The sequence below is a fragment of the Gastrolobium bilobum genome, unplaced genomic scaffold (assembly GCF_033153095.1).
Source record: "Gastrolobium bilobum isolate Gb01-03AN ecotype WA unplaced genomic scaffold, APGP_CSIRO_Gbil_v1 utg382, whole genome shotgun sequence".
Classification (NCBI taxonomy): Eukaryota; Viridiplantae; Streptophyta; class Magnoliopsida; order Fabales; family Fabaceae; genus Gastrolobium; species Gastrolobium bilobum.
In genome coordinates this window covers 8643-29919 of record NW_026897362.1, presented here as the reverse complement: position 1 = coordinate 29919, position 21277 = coordinate 8643, and the positions used below count along the sequence as shown (strand labels likewise).

Below are 21277 nucleotides of genomic sequence, written 5' to 3'. Positions count from 1 at the left end.
GGTGGAATTCATTTAAAAATATATAGGCCACAACCGAATGCAGAACAAAGAAGTTGCACCAATGCTATTTACAGTCCACAAAGAAATATAAAAGCGTCAAATCATGTAGAAATTGGAGCTGCTATATGTAAAGTGGTGTACTTAGAGCTTATTGTTAAAAGATAACAAGCAAGTCTTGCTCATTGTGATCTTGCAATCTTTATTTCAATCTAAGTACCTAGATGAACACAAGATTATTATTGCTATAAGACACTTCTAGAAAATTCTCATTGCCAGAATAAAATGGAGGTATGGAAAAAGAAAAATGTGGATTGCTCGTTTTTATTAACTACAGAAAATTTACTACAAAATCTTGGTTTTTCGAAAAATTAGATTTTGACTAGGCTACAGCGTCTAAAACTTCAAGTCAAACTACTATACATGCAATTTGTCAATTATATTTCACTCAATTAACTTGAGAAAAACCTATTGACTTTCATCTTCAACTCCAATGCAATCATCATTGTCATCATCAGAATTATATGAGTCGCCCATGAAATTGACTTGTGACTGTTGAAATTTAGTGATAGCTTCTCTAGCTTCAGAAACCAAGGCAACTTTTGCAGCTTTAACTGCATCCTTTGTCTGAATGCTGCTTCCTTCTCCAATTATTTTTCCACTTACGGGAACTTGTGTCCGTGCAAAGGATGCTCTTCTCCTAGCTTCCCTACAGCGTAACTGATTGATATATTTCTCATGCAATTCCCTGTTTTTAACTTGCTTTAGTACAGGGGGACTAACAAGATTTGTAACATACAAGCTACTAAATCTTGAAAGGGGCTTCTTATGGCTTGAGGATGATGTTTCAGTGCAACTTTGCAGCAACCCTTGATTTTCCTTTAGCTGCTTTGGAGTAGAAAGTCCTTCGCTAGGCTGAACAGTATTAGAAGAAAAATCAATGTTGGGTTCAAGAACAGAAAAAATGTCCCCTTTACGGTCTTGATCAACTTTAAGATGGCAATGCAACAGCTTCTCAATGGACTTTTGGGTAATGTAGTTCTTCAGTTTGAGAAAATTTGATCTTCTAACCGTCTTATGAATAGGTTTGAGCAGTTTACTTGCAGATATTGAGAATTTATGAAGGGGTGTTGACTTAATTGTCTTTGCCCTTGACCGAGGCTGAGATGGAGGCGGTGTTATATGGTCACGGTGAATTCTATCAAAGCACTCTTGTTGGGATTTTCCAGGCACCTGCAAGCAATAGATTTTGTATGGCAACCATTAAATAAAAAAGAATGAAAAATGGCTATAAATAAGCTAGTCCCAAATATGAGAATGATCCGCATCCATCTGCAACTAACTACCAACAAATGGTAAATTTGCATTTATTCTTTAGGAAAAATATACATACAGAGAACTTATCAACGACAACTCCATTTCAAAACATTTCACTGTGCTATATACGTTTGGCCTTCCAAATAACATAATCTTTTGTCCACTGTTATCCTCAGCTAACAAAGAACAAGCAAGATCTCAGGTGACACTTCCAGCATCATATTTGCTTTTTAACATTAGCAAAGACAACAAAATTAAGGAGAAAAAAAGACAATCATCAACCAAGGTTAAAGCAAACTGTTTCGCTTTCTGTATGATCCTCAACCCCAGAAATTAACTAAACTTTTCAAAAATGCAAAGCACATAACTGCCAGCTATCAAGATTGCACAAGCCACTCTCAAGAATAAAACTTGCAAATTTCAGTAAGATTGCAACAACATTCTCAAATTTAGTTCACAGTTAAAGCCAAACCAAGTCAAGCCTTTGTACTACAGCCTCTATCAAAGATAACAAGGCACATACATATAGAGAAAGAGAGAATGATACATAACAAGAATGACAGGGAAATGAAAACCATACCAGTTTAGAAACGTTCTTCCAGAAATAGGGGCAGGGCTTTGCAGTGAAATATGCTGTTTGCAGAGCCAATTCTTGTTCTTTTGTCCACCCTTTGGCAATAATTTCTTTGCCACCACCTCGCTTTCTCTTCACTCCAACTTCAATCCTGTCTCCATTTCTCGCCTTCCCCCCTTTTCCTCGTCCACCTCTACTTTCTTCAACCGCAGGTCCCTCATCAGTAACTATGGAACTTTCTTTCGTCACTCTCCTTGATTTCCCAGAATCACAGGAAAAAAATTCATCATCAGAGTTACTTGATTTCTTATTATCCATTTGCTCATTCCCGTGGCCGTGGGGTGGGGAACTTTGTGATTGGACAACCTGGGAGATCGTCTAAGAGAGGAAAACCCAACGACCCCTCCATTGTTCAAGTTCAACCTGGGAGATCTTCTCGACCCAACAGTGCAGTTTCTGTTTCTGGATTCGACGACCAATGATTTCTTCGTGGAATCATCGTTGGATTTCTTCGCGGATTCGGGGTTGAGCGCTGTGGGACTGTTGTGGTTGTTTTTGTTTTGGGGGAGGAGGAGGAGGAGTAACCTCGGTGACCTTCTTGGGGTTGTGGTTTGGTTATTGGGGTTATGGACCAAGTAGGACTTTTTTCTCTTTGGCATTTTCACAAACAGTTACTGTTCTGATTTTGGTTGTTGAGATCACTAAAGGAGATGAATGGCAAAATATCCTTCCTTCTATTCTCTTCTCTTAGTACCCTGATTTTGAATTCATTTTTTATCATTGTATTCACAAGTTATTTATTTGAAAAAAGTGAAGAATATTATAATGTACATTTTTTTTATTGAGAAGAGTTATACGGTAAGTTTACCATCTTTATAATCAATCTCATTATCATTAGATTAAAATTAAATCTATCTTTACAAACAATTTTATTATCGTTAGATTAAAATTAAATCTAACATCTCATAATTACTTCTTGTAATTCTAATTTTTCTCTCACATTCCCTTTTCTCTAGGTTTCCATCTCCTCTCTCTAGGCTCGGGAACTATACACCTTTCTTCGTCATTACAACACTTTGATTTTCAGTTTCAAATATATTCTTTAATACCGATTGATAATTCTCTCTCTAATATCAATCATAATTCTCTCTCTAATATCAATCAGTGTCTTGGTGGTGGAATATATGTACGTTTGGTGAGATAATTCTCTCTCTAATGAATTTGTTATATATTCGCAAATTACCAAGATGATCAAGGTGCTTTTTAACAGATTTCATGAATCCATTTATGATACTGGTGGGAGGGTAATATGAGTTCGTTTTTTTTTTTTCGCTTTTTCTGCAGTTACTGCAGATAAGTTATCTGCAGTAAGTCCAATACGATGTCGTTTTGAGGCGAAAATCATGGTGTATTTGTAATTTTAATTTATTTCAGGGTTATAATAGTCTTTATATGTATAATTTTTAAGATTTCAATATCAAAACAACGTCGTTGTGAGAATAATTGCAGATAACTTATCTGCATTAACTGCAGAAACATTTGTTCCTTTTTTTTATTATGAATTGTTATTTCCATGAATCTGATCATCTTGCCATGAATCCGTGCAACAAATGAGAACTCACCTTCAATTTCGATAGAGCGCTGTGTGACATGAAGAGAGAAATTTGGAGAGAGAGGTGTGAAGTTTCCAAACCTAAAGAGAGAGAGATGTGCAGTTTCAAAACCTAGAGAAAGATGGAATGTGAGAGAAAAAGTTAAGATTATAAAAGATATTTATGAGTCATTAGATTTAATTCTAATCTAATGGTGATAAGGTTGATTGTAAATGTGATAAACTTACCTAGTGGTAAGTATAACCCTTCTCTTTTTTATTTGAAAAAAAACTGAGAAATAATTGCTTTTATCTATAAAACTTTTTGAATCAGTACATGCGTAACTTAATCAAATTAATAATTTTGAATTATTAGTTTATGTTAAACTACAGTGTACGTATAAAAAAGAGCAGAGATGAATGAAATCAGCCCAATACTAAAAATTGTAATTAAACACTCAGCATTAATTTACTGATTTGGTGATTATGTAACTTCTTTTTAGGAAGATGGAAAGGGAAGCTGCATTCCTCCGACAATATTTAGGGGGAAGGATATTGTGACAACCAAGTTGTGTTACTACCAAGTGATTACCAATCAATCTCACCGTTAAATCGATTATGTTGATCTAACAGTTTTATTTATTTTCATCTTTGTATGGTCATGATTCCCCATATTTAAAGTGAAAGCATTAAATATGGGAAATCATAACCATACAAAGGTGAAAATAAATATAAAGTATTAAATTTGGGAAATCATGACCATACAAAAATGAAAATAAATATAACCGTTGGATCAACATAATCGATCTAACAGTGAGATTGATTGGTAGTCACTTGGTAGTAACACAACTTGGTTGTCACAATATCCTTCCGCATATCTTAATTCGTTGTTATTTATGCCTTATCCTTATTTACCTTAAAATAGTAATCTTATTGCAGTAGAATATGAAAGTTTTTGAGACTGGAATTACAAAAGAAAAAATGGGTTAAAACGGAAAGAAATTACCCATCAAAATTTTCAACCATATAATATTAGGGGAATGTTATATTTAAACCTATTTTCATTTACAAACTCTTACAATCATATCTTAATCGTTGATTTTCGCCAATCAACGATTATCATTTATTGTGAATTAATAATTAATTAATAAATTTAATTTGAGAATATCTTAACCGTTGATGGACGAAAATCAACGGTTAAGATATAATTGTAAGATGTTGTAAACGAAAATAAGTTGTAAGTATAACCTTCTTCATAATATTAAGAGTTAATATTTACTTACCATGAAGTCCGAAAATGAATTTGATCGGTAGTGTAATTCGCCTATTGGCAATTTTTTTTTTTTTTTTTTTATAGTATTGGCACTCTTATTACATGCAAATAAAAACTAACTGCATCTTTCGCTTAATTACATCCCAAATAAGAATCTCCCTAAATTTTTATTATTAAAACTTCAATCTCCACATCTTGTTTCTATTTAACTTAATTAGAACCGTAATTCGAAGTTATGTAAACAATGCTTTTCGTAAATAGCACCAGATACATGTAACTTACCATATTCTTTAGCACATTTTGTACCACTCTTAAGTTGGTGATAATTAGTTCAACTAGACTTAAAATAATTCTGGTCTGCTATAATAAGTACGTGTAATTAGCCATGTAAAAAATGAAGAGCGCACATGGAAACACCCAAAGAAAAGAAAACTTCAAATTTAGAATAACACAAATGCAACTATTCATACATACATACTGAACAATTTGTTCAGTATTTATTTATTCATTTCATTAATATCCAATATTTTGGCCATCAACAGCTTCATTTCCCTCATAATCTTGTTCCCTTTAATAGTACAAAAAGCTGATAATGGCCATTAACACTTCACAATTTAGATATTCTGACAGGCCAGAATGTTAATAATTGGTTAAAGTCGTTTAAAATTTATTATACTATACAAGTTCCGGTGAAAGATCATCAAGGGAATGAGTACCAAGGTACTTAGGTATAAGCCATGATCAACTGTTATTCTCCTCCATGACTGCACCATCATTCCCAAGGCTGTTATTCTCCTCCATGACTGCTCCATAATCCCCAACGCTGTTAACTTTCTTGAGGGAAGCTCGACGGCGTATTTTCAGGTACCCAAACTTTCCGGCACCCGGCGATGAACCCTCGAAAATGAAGGGCAAATAACCAGTAGCTTTCCTGTACCTCTGCTGAACCTGAAATCAAAATGTGTATTGCAGAATTCAGATTAATAAAGAGTATTTCATGAAGCCTCATTTACTAAGGCTTTGTAGACTATATGAGGCCACATAAAGTCAACAAGATTAAGAACAACTATAGAAAAATTAAGCCTAAAGCAGGTTATGATAAAAAGTATTTTTTCTCACCTTCCATCCAAAAGAGATATGAAGGATTTTCTTAATTATAATAATATGTTAAATTTATAATAAAATAAAAATACCTCAAAAATGTGTTCACTGCTCTTGAGACAATTTCTACCAATTACACAAACTGTTCCACCTGAACCCCCACCAGTGATCTTGGCTCCACACAAAGTCCCACCTTCAGATTTAGATGCTGCACTATGCTGCAACTCTTGTACTAAGTGAACAAGCCTATCTGTTCCATCAGAGCCAAGTCCACAAGCACCGTAGCTGTAGTGGCACTGCAAATGAAATGATAGTAAAAATTTAACCGTTTTTCTCTTTTTATATTCTGGTATTCTTCAATTCTAATACTAAAGTTTATATTGAAGAAAGAGGGAACAAGAAAACAGCTCCTATCAAACAAGTAATATAGCTGTAAATACTGGATTTGAGCTAACTAATGAAATCAGGCTATTAATTTGCATTTTAACCTAATTAACAGCACATAAAGATAGAAATCAATACTTCTTTTGATCTTCTTACCATGCACAACAAGTTAAAAGCAAGTGATTGCTCTATCACGACAAGGCAATTGTTTATAATATGCTTATACCATAGTTCCAAATACTAAAATTAGGAACCGAAATTAATAAAGTGCTCATCCAAAATTGTTATTTCAGTTTCATTAACAGTTGCAAGAGCATACAAAAATTACTATAGAGTAGTTGATCAACTGAAGCTCTTCAAGTACCTGATATAGTAATTCTCCTAAAGCTGTAAGTTGATCAGTTGAAGTTGCCGATGTTAGAAGTGCTTTGAAGGTCTGCACACCATATTACAGAGGAGAATTGATTAAAATTTAAAATATTTGTAACAGGAAACATGAAGAATAACATGTAAAAGACACTTTATCTGAAAATAAAAGTGTAAAGCAGGTCATTGTCTTAAATAATTTAGATTTTCGGTGGCAAAGCATTAAGACAAACGTATTCAGTATTTCAGTGCACTATACCCTTTAATCTACAAAATACAATAATAATATGCCATGCGTACATGATTGAGCTGTAAAATCTTATAGACAGGCTTCACTACATAATTAGCTTGAAAAAATAATAATAATCAAAATAAATTTTCTTAAATAGCAGATTACCACAGCAGAATTTTACTAACACAGTTATACATAATAACTGGGCAAAAGGATGAAACAGTTAGAATAAACAATTAGTTACTTATAACTAATTAAAATCTTCATTGAAGTCCTAACCTTGACTCGGAAATTTTCGTAGATAGGATGTATTGCGGGAGCTCTCACTACATAAGTACGCTTCTGGTCAATAATAGTGACAGGATCATTATGATTTTTATATTCCTCCAAAAACGTCTCGCCAGTAATGGACTCAGGAATTGTCTTAGCGTAAAGAGCCTCGTATCTGTAAATAAAAACTTATAAATTAAAGATATATTTACTTCAAGATATAATGCGCAGATCTGGTACCTAAAAGAGCAAGGTGGGGGGAGAAATTGAAAATTTAAAAAAAAAAAAAAATGTAAAGCATAATAATCCAATTAACAGATTATAAGAAGAATTTATCTTCTTACTCCTAAAAAGTCATTGCCACTCATGATAACCTTTTTTAAGTAAAGGGGGAAAAAAGAATTTACCTGTGAGGAGGCAAATTACATAAGTACTCTAAGGAGGCTTCTTGTTTAAGTAGTTCTATATCATCTTGTTCCACGTCATCATAGTTCAACCCACTAGCAGCACACATCTCAGACAATTCCTTAGAAGCCATGGACTTTATCATCTTCATACCCATAAAGGCGCCAATTCTGACAGATCCATAGTCTGCACCTCCAACACTGAAATAGACAACAGTTAAGATAGTCCATGAACATCGTGGAGATAGAATAGGGAGGCATGGAACAAGATATTCTTGCTTAAGGTTTACTGTCAATCAGCATTTCAACAACAAGAGCAAATATACTGCCAAAAACCAATTATTCCCAAAACTTAAGTTGTAAGATAAAGATTTATGAAGGGTTCATGTATCTAACACGTCCCATCATACAAAAACCCTTTGGGCTTGAAGCGTGGACAATGGACAGGCCCACCTTATCTTGTGAAATTCATCTTTGATTAGAAAAATGAGAGTGGTAAAGGTCAAACTTTTGACCACTTGATCATAAATGTTGCGATGCCATGGCAAGGAGTATCTCCAAAGCTTTAAGTTATGTAGGAAATTTTGCAGATAGTGATAGGCTACCAACCTGTGTCTTATTCCAGAATCAATTCCCCATACCCGAATATGGTTGGGAATTTCGACAAGACCAACAATCTCTGCAGGCTGCATCCATAACAAGCAGTACGATGAAATTGAGTCTAAAGAATAACAAAGATTTGTTTTTTGAAGCTAGTAATGATGCACACCTGGCAAATCATAGCAAGAAGTTTGTTGGCTTCCCCACATGCTGAAGCCATCTGGTCCATGACACCACATGGAGCCCCTACAATGTGATTTTCAACCTGACAAAATTTGTAAGGGAATGAGTGTTACATTATGCGGACAATGCATGCTAGAGATAAAATATAAAACATCGTAAGGAATTTATATTGATTAGAATACTGCATAAAGTCCAACCTTCTGGCAGAGAATAGCCAGATCCCTTGGGCTGATATTTAATCCTGAGTTACAAAGATTGAAACTAACAAAAATCAATATTTTCTTGGCGAAAAACTGGACTTATCAAGTTGTCAAACAAAATCAAGATCAGGCTTGTTGAAACGAATCATGATTACCATGAGCAGCTGCAATGGCAGACATACTAGCAACCTCCACAGATGCAGAAGATGATACGCCTTTCCCTTCTGGGACTGCAGATGAAACCTATACATATTTGTTTACAATATCTAGATCTTAGCAAGAGAGATATAGATAGAGTAAGTAGCACAATTATAGGCCTGGATAAATGTTTCAACGTGGCACTATAATAAGCATGATCCCTCCATCAATAGCCTACAGAAATTGTTCTTCTGATTATACCCCAGTATAATATTATCTTCATATTCTTATACAAAAAATAATTATATACTAATTTTTTCACTGAAAGACAAATATAACTATTAATGAGGAAATTCAAAGCTATTAGTGAGATAAGGGTGGTAAGAGGCCACCATGGTTGAAATGAAACATGAATTGCAGGAATAACAAACTTAGCCAAAACAAATAATAATAAAAATAAAGACATTGAATATAGGTTTTTAACATTATATAATCAACATATCACAACTAATCATACTCCTAACCTAACACCTTCATGCAATCTCCTTAGAAATAAAATAATTTCATTATGAATGAAAACAATCATATCACAGTAATGTTTCTTCTGAGGTAGGGGTGTCAATATGGGTTGACACGACACGAATTTGACATGACACGAATTCGACACGACACGAATATATCAACACGAACACGACACGAATTTTCATTCGTGTCAAAATCTTCAACACTGACACGACACGAATTTTTTGCGGGTTGACACGACACGACACGAATAACACGCAAAATAGGGGACAAAACGGTAATTAACAAAAAAAATTTAAAAAATAGATCGAAAATAAATAAAAAATTAAAAAATAATAATAAAAAATAATAATAATAATTAAAAATAATACGGGTCGACACGAACACGAATTCATAAACACGAACACGACACGAATTTTTTGCGTGTCATTTTTTCCAACACGAACACGACACGAATTTTTTTACGGGTCGACCCGCGTGTCAAAACCCATATTGACACCCCTATTCTGAGGTAATTGTGAACCTGAGTAAGAAGGTACCAGGTATATCTTCAATTCATGTATTATAAAGAAAAAAATTTAAATGAAATGCCCCATCATCAGTAATATATTACTAACAAGCCAGGTATATTTTTACACCTTAATAAACAAGTTGATAGTGAAACCCATTGGCAATTATGTTATACACACTCATGGAAAATTCTCTGAGCATTCAGTAGGATATTTTGTTTTCTCAAAGGAAGTAAAAAGAACTTAGGTAGAGAACATGAGGTACCAGCATGCTGATACTATCTTCAAATCGAACACCCAATTCAGTCATTAAGACCAAAATTGCCCCAGCAACATATGCTGCCCACCTGTGGAAGTTAATCATTTTAGTATATTAGAATGCCAGAAATGCCTTATGAATATATAATCATGCATAACTGCTACCCACTTTTGGGAAGGATCTTGAGCAAAGAATTTCTTTGCTTTCTCATATGAGATTGGCTCGTCTCCATCCATAAAATCGGACAAATCCATGTCAAACGTTGGACCACGATTGCCCAATTCCGAGCCATATGATACCTGACATGATCAATAAACACATTTTTCTCATCAAGATTATTCACTCATCATGCTTCCTAGTTATACAAATTCCAATCAATAGTTGTCAATGTTAATGGAAAGTAGTATTTAGAAATTTTTCAAGTTCTCAACATACGATTTGCAAGACAGCAGTTGGATTTCCCCCTTTGTCATTCTGTCGAGCTTCTGCATGTTTCCACAGCCTATGCTTACTTGGATGGATTCTTTGCAAAGCAACGTGGCAGGCTTCTCTAATTGGCATCTGCAAAAGAGTGAAAAGAAAGAGAAGAAGGCACAGAGTTAGTAGTTGTCTAAACATTTCAAGAATAACTTTGCTGGTTCTGTAACATTTTCAGAATTAAAAGTTATTCCTGTAAACTTGTGTATAGAAACATATATCAATGTTTAGCACTGTACATCTCAATGCAATTTATTGTTAGAGATATAAAACTTACATACCTCCACTTAACAACTTAAGCTTTTAAGTTAGTTGGATCTTGACATTTATAATAAGTAAAGAATAGTACAAGTGTGTAGTACAATAGTTCAGCTGTAATACAGGCATATACAAAAAATAAATAATAAACACTATAAACTGCCACTACCATCTCAGCAACAAGCATCTCTAGTATTCTAATTACTACAAGTGTTTGTCATGTTGTTCTTGAAGGAAGGATAAGTCTAGACCATAGCATGCTGCTTATGTTATGTGCCGATAACTGATATAATATATCCTCAATGATATGTTATATGTGTATGCCTTATTCTGAACTTCAGTGTTTGCTTGTAACTGATATTATCATCCAACAGATTCTCTTTCAAATGTGAAATACTACAAAGCATCCATTTTATTTAGAAGGTATAAGAAAGGTGCTCACTTAGAGTACAATCAAATTTATTACAAATTTAAAACTAGTGTTTGTCCATTGTCAATCAATGCAAACATTTCCCTGAAAATGCTGCTTACTAGTGCCAGTACTCTAAGTATACTATTCTATTTGATATTTTCAGGTTTCTCATTAAATTTAGCATCTGCAATAAACAATGAAAATAGTTTCTGTTTCAGAGTCTGACGTGGGTTTTAAAAAAAATAGAAAAAGAAGTTTTAATAGAGTGAACAGAGATAAATATAACAAAGGAGAGGGTAAGATACGTCCAACACACACACACACACATAAACGTAAAGTCTGAAGTACTTCATCAAACAAACAATACCTGATTCCATTTTTGTATTTTTTTTATTTTTAAGGAGTAGAAACACATCTTACCATTGTACTAGATGTATTAGTTGCATTTATTACAGCATCAGGTATATAATTACATATTATCATAAATGTCAAACCACGTGAAGAAATTGACAGTTGAAACTATATGAAATCAAATGCAATGAAATTAAAACCCTCAGGAGATGGAAAGATTCAACCTGCAGGACAAGGCTTCCAGAATAGTCAGCAATACCACCCATTACATCTAACCTACCAGGAGCTCTCGCCACAAAAACTTCTTCCTGTCACAAGAATTGAGCATAGTCAAAAGTGAAAGGATAAACAACAAAAAGAATAGGTATTTGAATTTTATAGATTAAGTAGTGTAGTGTCATAGAGGGCGAGCTTTGAAGCGGTGGTAAGATTGCTCCTTTATGACCGGAAGGTCATGGTTAGAGTCTGGGGAACAATCTCTTTGCAAATATGCAAAGGTAATACTATATACAATCGACCCTCGCCTCTACCCTCACAAAGTCGGGGAGTCTTATACGCCGAGATTTTCCCTTTACCCTTATGTAGTGTAGTTTCATAATATTACAGTTTATTCAGTATTTCTATCTTTAAGAGGGTTGCTTGTTGGCATTGAGAGATCTCAGTCTAGTGAAAAGAAATTTATAAAGAAATGATTTTCATATGAAATGATCAAGACCTCCCAGTTGAAGAGACTAGAGGCAGCCTTACGCTCCCGCCTTGTGTGCTTCTCATCTAACTCGGATAGGATCGTTAAGAATGCCACAGTATCCGGAAGACCTTGAACATCTCCATGAAGAATGTCAAAGTCTTCGATCCCCCTGAAGAAAGAATATACGGAAACAAAAAAGAAGTGGCAGTTATATTGTCTATTGGGAAACAATAATGAAAATTATATCCGTGAAAAGGGAAGTACTCACGAGCTCAATGCACAGCTTCCATTGTCCACAGGGGAACCAGGTGATGAGTGGCCAAGTTGGTCTTCAGCAGTTGCATACCATTCTGGGATTGCAATATCTCGACCAGGGGCCCTTTGGAGTTGATACCCAAGAACTATGGCATCACGCAATCTTCTTGCCCCACTAAGCTGCATATTATTAAGTCAAAATTGAAATGAAAATCCATGTTTCTTCATTTGTGCAATATCTTCATGAAACCAAGGTAACCAGAAGCTTGACAAAATTAACAAGAAACAATACTGCAACTAACAGCAATCAGAAGTCCTATACCTTATCTGATGCATAATTTTTTCCAAAAGCTGTCTCCTGCAGGATGTGGGCTGCCACCTACATTTTCAAAATGTTTTATGAAAAAGATTATCAACTCTTTTGGAATAAATAAAAACTTCAAAAAAATTACCATCCCCTACATCTATCATTAACTAGCAATGCCTTTATTCCGCACCAATTCTTCAGAGTTACAGAAATATCAACAAATAAAGCTTTATGAAATTACATAAATAAACACAGTTGTGCAAAATAATACTTTTTCAAGAATGAAGTAATTAAAGAAAAAGAAGGTACGTACCTCACCACCATTAATACCTGCTTCATAGCAGGGTTTCAAACTTATTGCACGCTCAAGATATGGTCTCCAGTGACCAGTGAGTAAATCCCTCCTAATCATTTCAACACCACCTTGATAAAACTAAATAAAAAAACACAAGATAATTACTTACTTAAGGCCCTCAACGAAACAGATTCAAGGGGTCGGAAAACTAATACAGAAAAAATCAATACAGTACCTCAAGCATATTTCTCAAAAAAGGTTCTTCATTGAAATAATCTCTGCGCACAAAGACAAAAGGAACCTTGTATGCAAGGGCTTCACTAACGGTGCCATATCCAATTTTTCCTGAAATTACAAAATGCAATTAGCATAACTCTTCCATTTAACCCAGCCTCCAGCTATGGAAGTTTCATACTGACCAAGCATACAGTCAGATGCTGCAATAATGTCAGGTGTATATGCATCTTTAGCAAGCTTTTTAAAGTTTGGTGGAAGGTCTTGATTGTCGGAAGCACCACAAACCTGGAGCATAAAAGCAAGGCATCACAGATAATTGATGAGTATAATAAATAATGAAAATTTTAAAATGAGACAATGATACAAAAGCAGAGCGGTGGTGGAAGAAGTACCAGGCACAACCAGCCAGAAGGTAAGAAATCCTCCTTTAGCTTCCATCCTGATGGCTGGAGAGAGAGTAAGACATAACAGTGGTAGAAGTCAGATGGCGGGTGTGACTCTGCTTAGAGTCTTCAGACCCAAAGACTTCAATGGAACAAACACCAGATAAATGTAAAATTTACAAGTATAGGATCATAGATGACCACAAAACAAACAGACTAGTATTCACAATAACAAATCCAGTAAAATATCTTTGTAAGAACTGCAGGCCTTATTAGGAATTCATGTGAATACTACAATTTGATAGAATTTAGAGGAGGATTTGGAGTAAAACTCTGGTGTATAATCAGCCCATACATAGGTAAATATTTATACAATTTACACGTGACTACTACTACATACCACGCATAGCGCATGGGAAAGATGCATAGAGCAGAAGGGGCACGTGGCAACGTATGGGGCGGCAGATGGGGGTGGGTCTGTGAGGGGTGAGCCAATCCGGGAATTATGCTGCTAATATGAGGTTGTCGGCAGTAATTGCAGCCATTGGAGGCTGGTGGCAGCTAGAGGTTGGAACAGTTGAGAGTGGCAGAAGATGCACTATGGATTAAAGCACCACTAGTTAGGGCTCAGTGGGAGGAATTGACTCCATAGCAAAGTGCTTGGCAGGAGTTGAATGGTGGAATCAGTGTGGTCTGTGCAGATGGCTAGACAGGAGCTCTAACATGTTGAAAAGGTGGAATTGAGGGAGATACAGGCCAAGGAGTGACCGGAAAGGCGTAGACACACCAAATTGAGAAGAACTGGCCAACTGAAAGGTCTTACTAAGCAACAAGATAAAACTGCTCAAAATCAAGTGGCCAGCAAAGACAGAAGGCACACCAAATTGCGAAGAACTGACCAAATGAAAGGTCTTACTCAGGACAAGGTAAAACTGCTTAGAATAAAGTGGCCAGAAAAGATAAAAGGAACCAAGCATCCCATGGCGTGCTACAACAACCCCCCAAAATGGGCATTAGTAATGTGAACCCCGCACGAGTCTCGCCTCAAGTGGATCTTGTCCTCATCTATCAGGCACCAAACAAAGGGGTTCCCTTTTTTAGGAACCAGGCAGCATAATAGATTAAGGCATGGAGGATGGTACGTTCTAAAATATCATATAGAATTTAGAATAGGATTTGGAGTGAAATTCTGTGAGTATAATAAAACCCCCCAAAAACCAAACTCCACCTTATGTAAAATTGTCAGACGCTTAACCTCTAGATTTGAGATCACTGCCTATATACCCAATATTGGCCATAATTTACAAGAACATTTTGTAGTCCTAGTAAGAGGAGCAAAGGTTAAGGATTTACCCGGTGTGAGATATCACATTATTCAAGGATCCCTAGATGCTGTAGGAGTGAAGGATCATCAACAAGGGCATTCTAGTGGGCTGAGTTGGTTGTTGACAAGGCATCATAGCCTTTATGATCAAGTGGCCACGAGTTCAATCCTTTACTTCCATTCTTCTATATAAGGTTGAATTTCACTCAAGTAAAATGAGCCTATGCGTTGTCCAACCTTCAAGCCCAAAGGGCTCTTGATGTGTGAAGATATGTGTTAGAGATCTAAAACTATTCATAGATTTTCTCTTAACAATTTAAGTTTTTTAGGAGAGTCCGTCCTTACAAAGAGAGTGAGTGGGTGAGTACGCATGAAGTTTATTTTATATGAAGCTTCTTAGCTGATGTAGGGTGAAAAAGAATCAAGCAGATGGACATTTAAGCACTTAAAAAAATGTTTCAAAGTCAACTGTTGCCAGAACTGAACATAAAAATTGTAGTGGATTTGTAATCACGATATTTTAATCCCAACTTTATTATGGCAAAGTGATGATGGTAAAAGAAGAGAATTATGGCAAAACTGATAAAATGATAACGGATATCTGGGCATTGCATGATTTTTATATTTGATACTTAAGGTGAAGATAAAAGAAGCACCTCACACCAACAAAATATATCATTACAGAATTGCAGCAATCCACAGGTCAAGTTGAGCTCAAGTTCATGAATAATACAATAACAAAAAAGGGAAGAGAGACACAGTAAAAGCATTTTTTAAACCCATCTAGAAAAACTACTATCATGTTTGGAACCTAAAAAGAGGAGAACTACGTAATCACCTGCCCACCAAAGTTGAGAATAACTAGCTTCACATCATCAGCTACCCCAAGCTCCTTCCTCACCTTCAACAAGGAAAATTACAAGATCATAGATTAGGAGCTAAATTATCCTATGGAATACCTCCACAGAGATTTGAGAGATAGTACCTCTTTTGCAGATTTGTGTAACCTCCTGACCACCAGAGGGACATCAATAACATCACGAAAAGCAGGCACTGCACATGTTAGAGATGCCACAATTCTAGTTAATCATTTCCAACACCAAATTTAGGTGGGCATTCAAATAATGTAAGGTATTGTCATGAAATTATATAAAAATTAACATACTTGGGCAATATCCCGGGAGGCGGATAAGGAACTCACAATGGGAATAGTCCTCAGCTATCTGCATCAGTGTATATGCAACTACACTTATTTATCATGTTTCAAGCACAAAACACAGCAAACGGAAAAGGGCAAGACTAAGATCATAGTTTCCAATTTAAAAGTTTGTCTTCCATTGAGCCTATCGGTATGCTTCATAGTTATCACAATAGATTTACGAACTAAAGAGCATAGATGAAATCCAAATATTCATATTAATTGCAGCTTTGTTTGAAAATTCAAAACTTTGATTATGGCAAAGTGGAAAATAAACTTAAACATTTAATTGTCAGATACATTTACTAATTACTAGTACATGTAAGAAAGCAGGAGGAAGTGCAAAAAGGATGCATCAATTTATTTGTGAATTCTGCCATGCTCTTCTTCAACCCTGATAACTTAGACATGTTCAAAAGTATTAATTAAAATATACATATTTGTCATAAGTTTACACAAGTGACTAAATGCTGACCATAAAGATTCCAAAATCTATACTTCAGAATCCAAAATATTGTATGAAAACGTAATGAATTGCTACCAAACAAACATTGACACAAGCAATCAGTGATTAAACTCTAACACAGAGACAATGGTCGATTTCAGCAATAGGCCATCAACACCCAAAAGACTCAGGATCAGGATAGCACAAATTACTAGTATTTATGCTGTTCAATTCATGTATCATTCATATAACAAAAACATCAAAATAGCAGTGGATATAAGGTAGCAATCAGCAACTTCTAAAATCTTTTTGGAAGAACAAAGATACGGAACAAGATAACTTCCAATAAAGAAGATTGCTGTCACCTGCCAAACTATTGAACGATGATGAAGACCAGCAGCCATTACATACTCTGCATAGATGAAGTCCCAACTGAAATTGCAAAGATATGGAATGAGGGTAACTATGGACACACTATAACACACATGCGAGCGCGTGCACAGCCACATATATATAGATATAGATAATAGATATAGTCATATAGATATAGACAGATAGATAAATGGAAAGATAGAGAGAGAGAGATTTATCTCCAAAGTAATCAACTAAAACCTTACTCTTGGGTGACCATTTATATTTAAAGTTTTGATTATTGCCAGTACAGACTAATTATGGCATTGAACTAGAAAGTAAATTTAAATCCCCATAAGCAACTTAAAATTGATATCTAGCATACATTTGATAAAATAAAACGATGAAGAGACCTAAAATCGAGATGAAAATGATATTTATAAACTCATGAAATTATTTTTGTTTGCCAAATTTTCTAAAATAATGGCATCATTGGCAAACAGCAATTATACTTCCTACCTATGGTGGCTGTTAGAATATGTATAAGATATCTTATAATATTATGATTATATCCATCTCTCAGTATAGGTTTTCATATTTTTACTTTCCAGAGAACTCATTTTCCTCCCGCTATACCTAAATCCCTATAATTTCAATATGATATTAGAGTGGTACCATCCTCCATGACATGTCCTATCACTATTATTCAGCTGCCTAGTTTCCTAAAATTTGGAGCTCTACTATGATTATTAGCTTTAGCTTGAGGGGGAGTGTTAGAATATGTAGAAGATATCTTATAATATTTTGATTTTATCCTAAAGTAGTTTAGAGTGTCTTACATGATCTGTAAGGATTGGTTTCCATATTTCCTTCTATTTCATGATTTGTTTCCATATTTTATGAATCGAATATTAGTATAAACGGTTATTAATTTATCTTTAATATCACATCATTCACAATAATGTCAATATATAATTTATTATTGTGGGTATTCATTTTTCTTGCTCTATACCTAAATCTCTATAATTTCAACATTGGTCTTACCTTACCCAATCACTTTAAGAAACAAAAGCAAATAGCATTAATCGGGAAAAATTGCATTTCACATGAGTTACCTGAAATTTGTCACACAAACAGAGCGAATACCAGCATCTGCTGCAGCGCGACATGCAACTGGTACAACATCAGAGACCTGCTTTCTCATATTAGCTTTAAAAGGATCGACCAAGTATAATATATTCTGTTTAAATTTATTCTAAATAGAAATCAAATTCATAATATCGTTTAGCTTCTGGTTCCTAGCTCTTAGTCATAAGTTAGATGGTTTCCCTTCAATTCGACTTTCATCCATTCAAGCATTATGAATTACTATCAGTTTCTCTGTTCATTTTTGTTTCCAATCAAAAAGCGAAAAATATTTCATTTACCACTAGGTCAGCTTTGATAGAGTTCAGCCATTCTGTTTCTTGTGCCAAGATCCTAGCACGGGGCTTCACAGCTGTCTCAGAATACTAACATAGCCAAATACAAAGGGATCAACAACTGAAACAAATAACATTAAAGCAACTTCTTCAAAGCATTACAACTACAAATTATCAACTAAACAATGGCATTCCTATACCTTCTCCAAAGAGGCAAGGCGATCGACGGTCAAAGCATCTGCCTGAACAGCTCCACAGTCCAAAAGCACCTATTTTGTACAAATGGGTAAATATGTGCTTTGAAAATCAACCTCTTTAATTTCTAAGGCATTGTACTCAAACAACACTGAAGTGCAGCTCCGAGAATATAAATTCTCACAAACAATTAAAAGAAAAATACATTGAATAGGTAACAAACCATGATCAATGGGACTAAATTCAAATTTTTTTATTGTACAAAACTAAAACTACCCTTTGCACCCAAATCATGTGGATTTTCATAAGCTACACGGATAGGCTACAATCCACAGGTTATATATATGCATTTAGCTAGCATTTCTTCCTTAACAAACATATCCATTATTGACTGCATTATGAATTTAAAAAGCACCTTGCTTTCTACCCTACAAAATAAAATAAAAATAAATAAACTCACCTTGCGAATGAACAGACGAGGAGACTGTATTTCAGAGGTGAAAACAAAATCAGGAGCACCAGTCACCACATGCACGTCATGCCCAGCATAGATCAAATGCCGCACCACCTACGCATTCATTCCAAATCAAATTTCAATAACAAATAAAATTAATTCTCCCCTACAAAGCAGAAACACTTAGAAAGATTCAAACTTTTTTTCGTTTTATCAATTGGCCAAAACCCCAGCCAAAAACCCAGAAACAAAAATCAATTCTAAAAAAAATTAAAAAAAAAAATGATCAAGCAACCCCATTGGGCCAAAAATGAAATGAAAACAAAAAGGAAATAAATTGAGAAAGAGAAAGAAACCTCGGTGACCCGAGTGGCATGGCCAAAACCATGACCAGTAATGTAGTAAGCAAAGACAAGGTGCTTTCTCGAAGCGGAGACTGCATCACTTTCTTGCTCGATCCTCATTTTGATGTGTATCAACTTCTTCTATCACTCTATCACGTCAATTTCAGATGAGATATTTATTTATAATTGAAGAATGGAAGATGACTAATTACTTAATTAATTATCATTATTATTGATATTATTATTGTAATTGTGGTCATTATATAGAGAACCACAATCCTAATATAGAGAAACGACGAAGACGTGCTGTTTTAAACAGGACAGGGATGAGATTTGGACATAGATAGAAAGAGACGGACACGAAGAGAGAGAAACGTTGAGTTGCGTGCAAAACTTGTTAAAAAAATGGATAAGGCAATTAGTTTGTTAGCCATTTCATTTGCTCTGTTCTTGGAATTGGACGTGTATAGTGTTTGTTGAGAGATTACACATATGTTTATCCTTAAATTGATATTTACAGCATTGCAATCACCTATTACCATGGAAGGTTCATACTTATCCAAACCCTATGAAAGCATTTTAGATCCTTTCCAATTTTATCTCGATATAGGATATTATTATTATCTAAATAATGTTATTATCAATGTCACTATTATATTTTAACTGTTGATTTTCGTCGATTAACGATTATTATATTCACAAATTAAATTTATTAATTAATTATTAATTCGTAATAAATGATAATTGTTATTTATCGAAAATTAACGGTTAAGATAATAATATTGGTAATCACATTATTTGGTAATAACACTATCTTATCTCTTATATCTATATTTATATATAGAAAATATATTTTTTATGTAAGAAAGTGTTTTTCTTTCCTGCACATGTATCGATTTTCATATTACTTTTTTTTGTTTCTTTTTTATAAGTGGATTCCCACGTGATTATCTGTATAGCGGAAGAGAGTTTCTCACCTACTACGTGAGATATATTAATTATTTTGAATAATTGGTCGATTAATCCTTAATCCTCTCATTAATATATTGATGAATGTATATAACTTTTGGTTCATGAACTTACACATAATAGCCAGTGCCAAAAGTATGAAGAAAAGTACCCGACATAAACCTCCCAGAATCATGAAATGGTGTGCATTATTTGCACAGTATTGTAAAGGCTTGTTTGGATGAGTTTTTTTTCTTCAAAAGCTACTTTTTTAAAAAAATATTTCTCGATTTTAGTTGGTTCGAATGTCTGCTTTAAAAAAAAACAGAAGTCACAAAAAAACCAAAAACTTACTTTTTTTCAGAAACTAAAATTTTAAATTCTAATAAAAGCAAAAGTCAAAAGCCAAATTTTTTTTCAAAAACTAAATATATTTATAAAAATATAAATAGTTTTAACTTTTATAAAAAGTACTTTTAAAATAAGGGAGAGATAAAAATTACTTTTTTGAGAAGCCCAAACAAACGGGCTCTAATAAGCAACATAGAATCATAAAAAATGATAAGTTAATTAAAATGTGTAATTTTATAGGAATCATATGTTGAAATATATGTAATTAAAATATTTAAACCCCGAAATCATTTTTACGATGAATTTAAAACCTTAATTTTTTTTATTTTTTTTTTATAACAAAACCTTAATTTTTTACTCATCCCGAACAGAGTTGCTTTTCGTAAAAAATACTTATGGTTTATAAAAAAAATAAATCAAGATGATACAAAATAAAGCGGTTGAAAGAGTTAGCATATATAGAATTAGCATAGCTAGCATAAAATGGTATTAAATGCATTGTATGTAGTTGTTATTACAGGCTCTAGACAATGGATATTTAAGATGTAATGAGAAAGTCACTTATGTGTATTCACATAAACGGCTTTACTTTCTTGATCTTATCTCTTTATACTAAACCTTTTAACCAAAAACATATATTTAATTGAAATTGTTTGAACAAGC

At 34.2% G+C, this 21277-nt stretch overlaps 2 protein-coding genes across 2 annotated transcripts; both read right to left on the bottom strand.

The window, feature by feature from the left end:
• Positions 1 to 335: 335 nt before the first annotated feature.
• On the bottom strand, positions 336 to 2571 carry LOC133306274 (uncharacterized). The gene is made up of 2 exons (XM_061506572.1): positions 1895 to 2571; positions 336 to 1230 (listed from the first exon to the last, which is right to left on the bottom strand). The coding sequence occupies exons 1-2, from the start codon at positions 2204 to 2206 to the stop codon at positions 466 to 468; spliced, it is 1077 nt and encodes a 358-aa protein (XP_061362556.1). The 5' UTR covers positions 2207 to 2571; the 3' UTR covers positions 336 to 465.
• Positions 2572 to 5286: 2715 nt separating this feature from the next.
• LOC133306262 (L-arabinokinase-like) lies at positions 5287 to 19648 on the bottom strand. Its single transcript, XM_061506560.1, has 29 exons — positions 19328 to 19648; positions 18978 to 19085; positions 18523 to 18591; positions 18329 to 18412; positions 18017 to 18093; positions 16916 to 16982; positions 16073 to 16130; positions 15893 to 15960; positions 15746 to 15808; positions 13593 to 13646; positions 13383 to 13485; positions 13199 to 13308; positions 12982 to 13101; positions 12684 to 12740; positions 12375 to 12541; positions 12134 to 12275; positions 11643 to 11726; positions 10356 to 10481; positions 10089 to 10219; positions 9927 to 10008; positions 8648 to 8735; positions 8490 to 8533; positions 8279 to 8374; positions 8119 to 8195; positions 7513 to 7710; positions 7115 to 7280; positions 6602 to 6673; positions 5946 to 6149; positions 5287 to 5700 (listed from the first exon to the last, which is right to left on the bottom strand). The coding sequence occupies exons 1-29, from the start codon at positions 19433 to 19435 to the stop codon at positions 5494 to 5496; spliced, it is 3030 nt and encodes a 1009-aa protein (XP_061362544.1). The 5' UTR covers positions 19436 to 19648; the 3' UTR covers positions 5287 to 5493.
• Positions 19649 to 21277: the final 1629 nt, after the last annotated feature.

Bases quoted from the DNA above. Each gene is read 5' to 3' on its own strand.
- LOC133306274 (XM_061506572.1), bottom strand. From the start codon at position 2,206: ATGGATAATAAGAAATCAAGTAACTCTGATGATGAATTTTTTTCCTGT. The intron at 1,231-1,894 runs GTATGGTTTTCA...TATTGCTTGCAG, and splicing joins GGAAGAACGTTTCTAAACTG to GTGCCTGGAAAATCCCAACA.
- LOC133306262 (XM_061506560.1), bottom strand. From the start codon at position 19,435: ATGAGGATCGAGCAAGAAAGTGATGCAGTCTCCGCTTCGAGAAAGCAC. The intron at 16,983-18,016 runs GTAACTCATGTG...TTGCAATTTCAG, and splicing joins GTTTGTGTGACAAATTTCAG to TTGGGACTTCATCTATGCAG. The intron at 16,131-16,915 runs GTGACAGCAATC...ACACTGATGCAG, and splicing joins ATCGTTCAATAGTTTGGCAG to ATAGCTGAGGACTATTCCCA.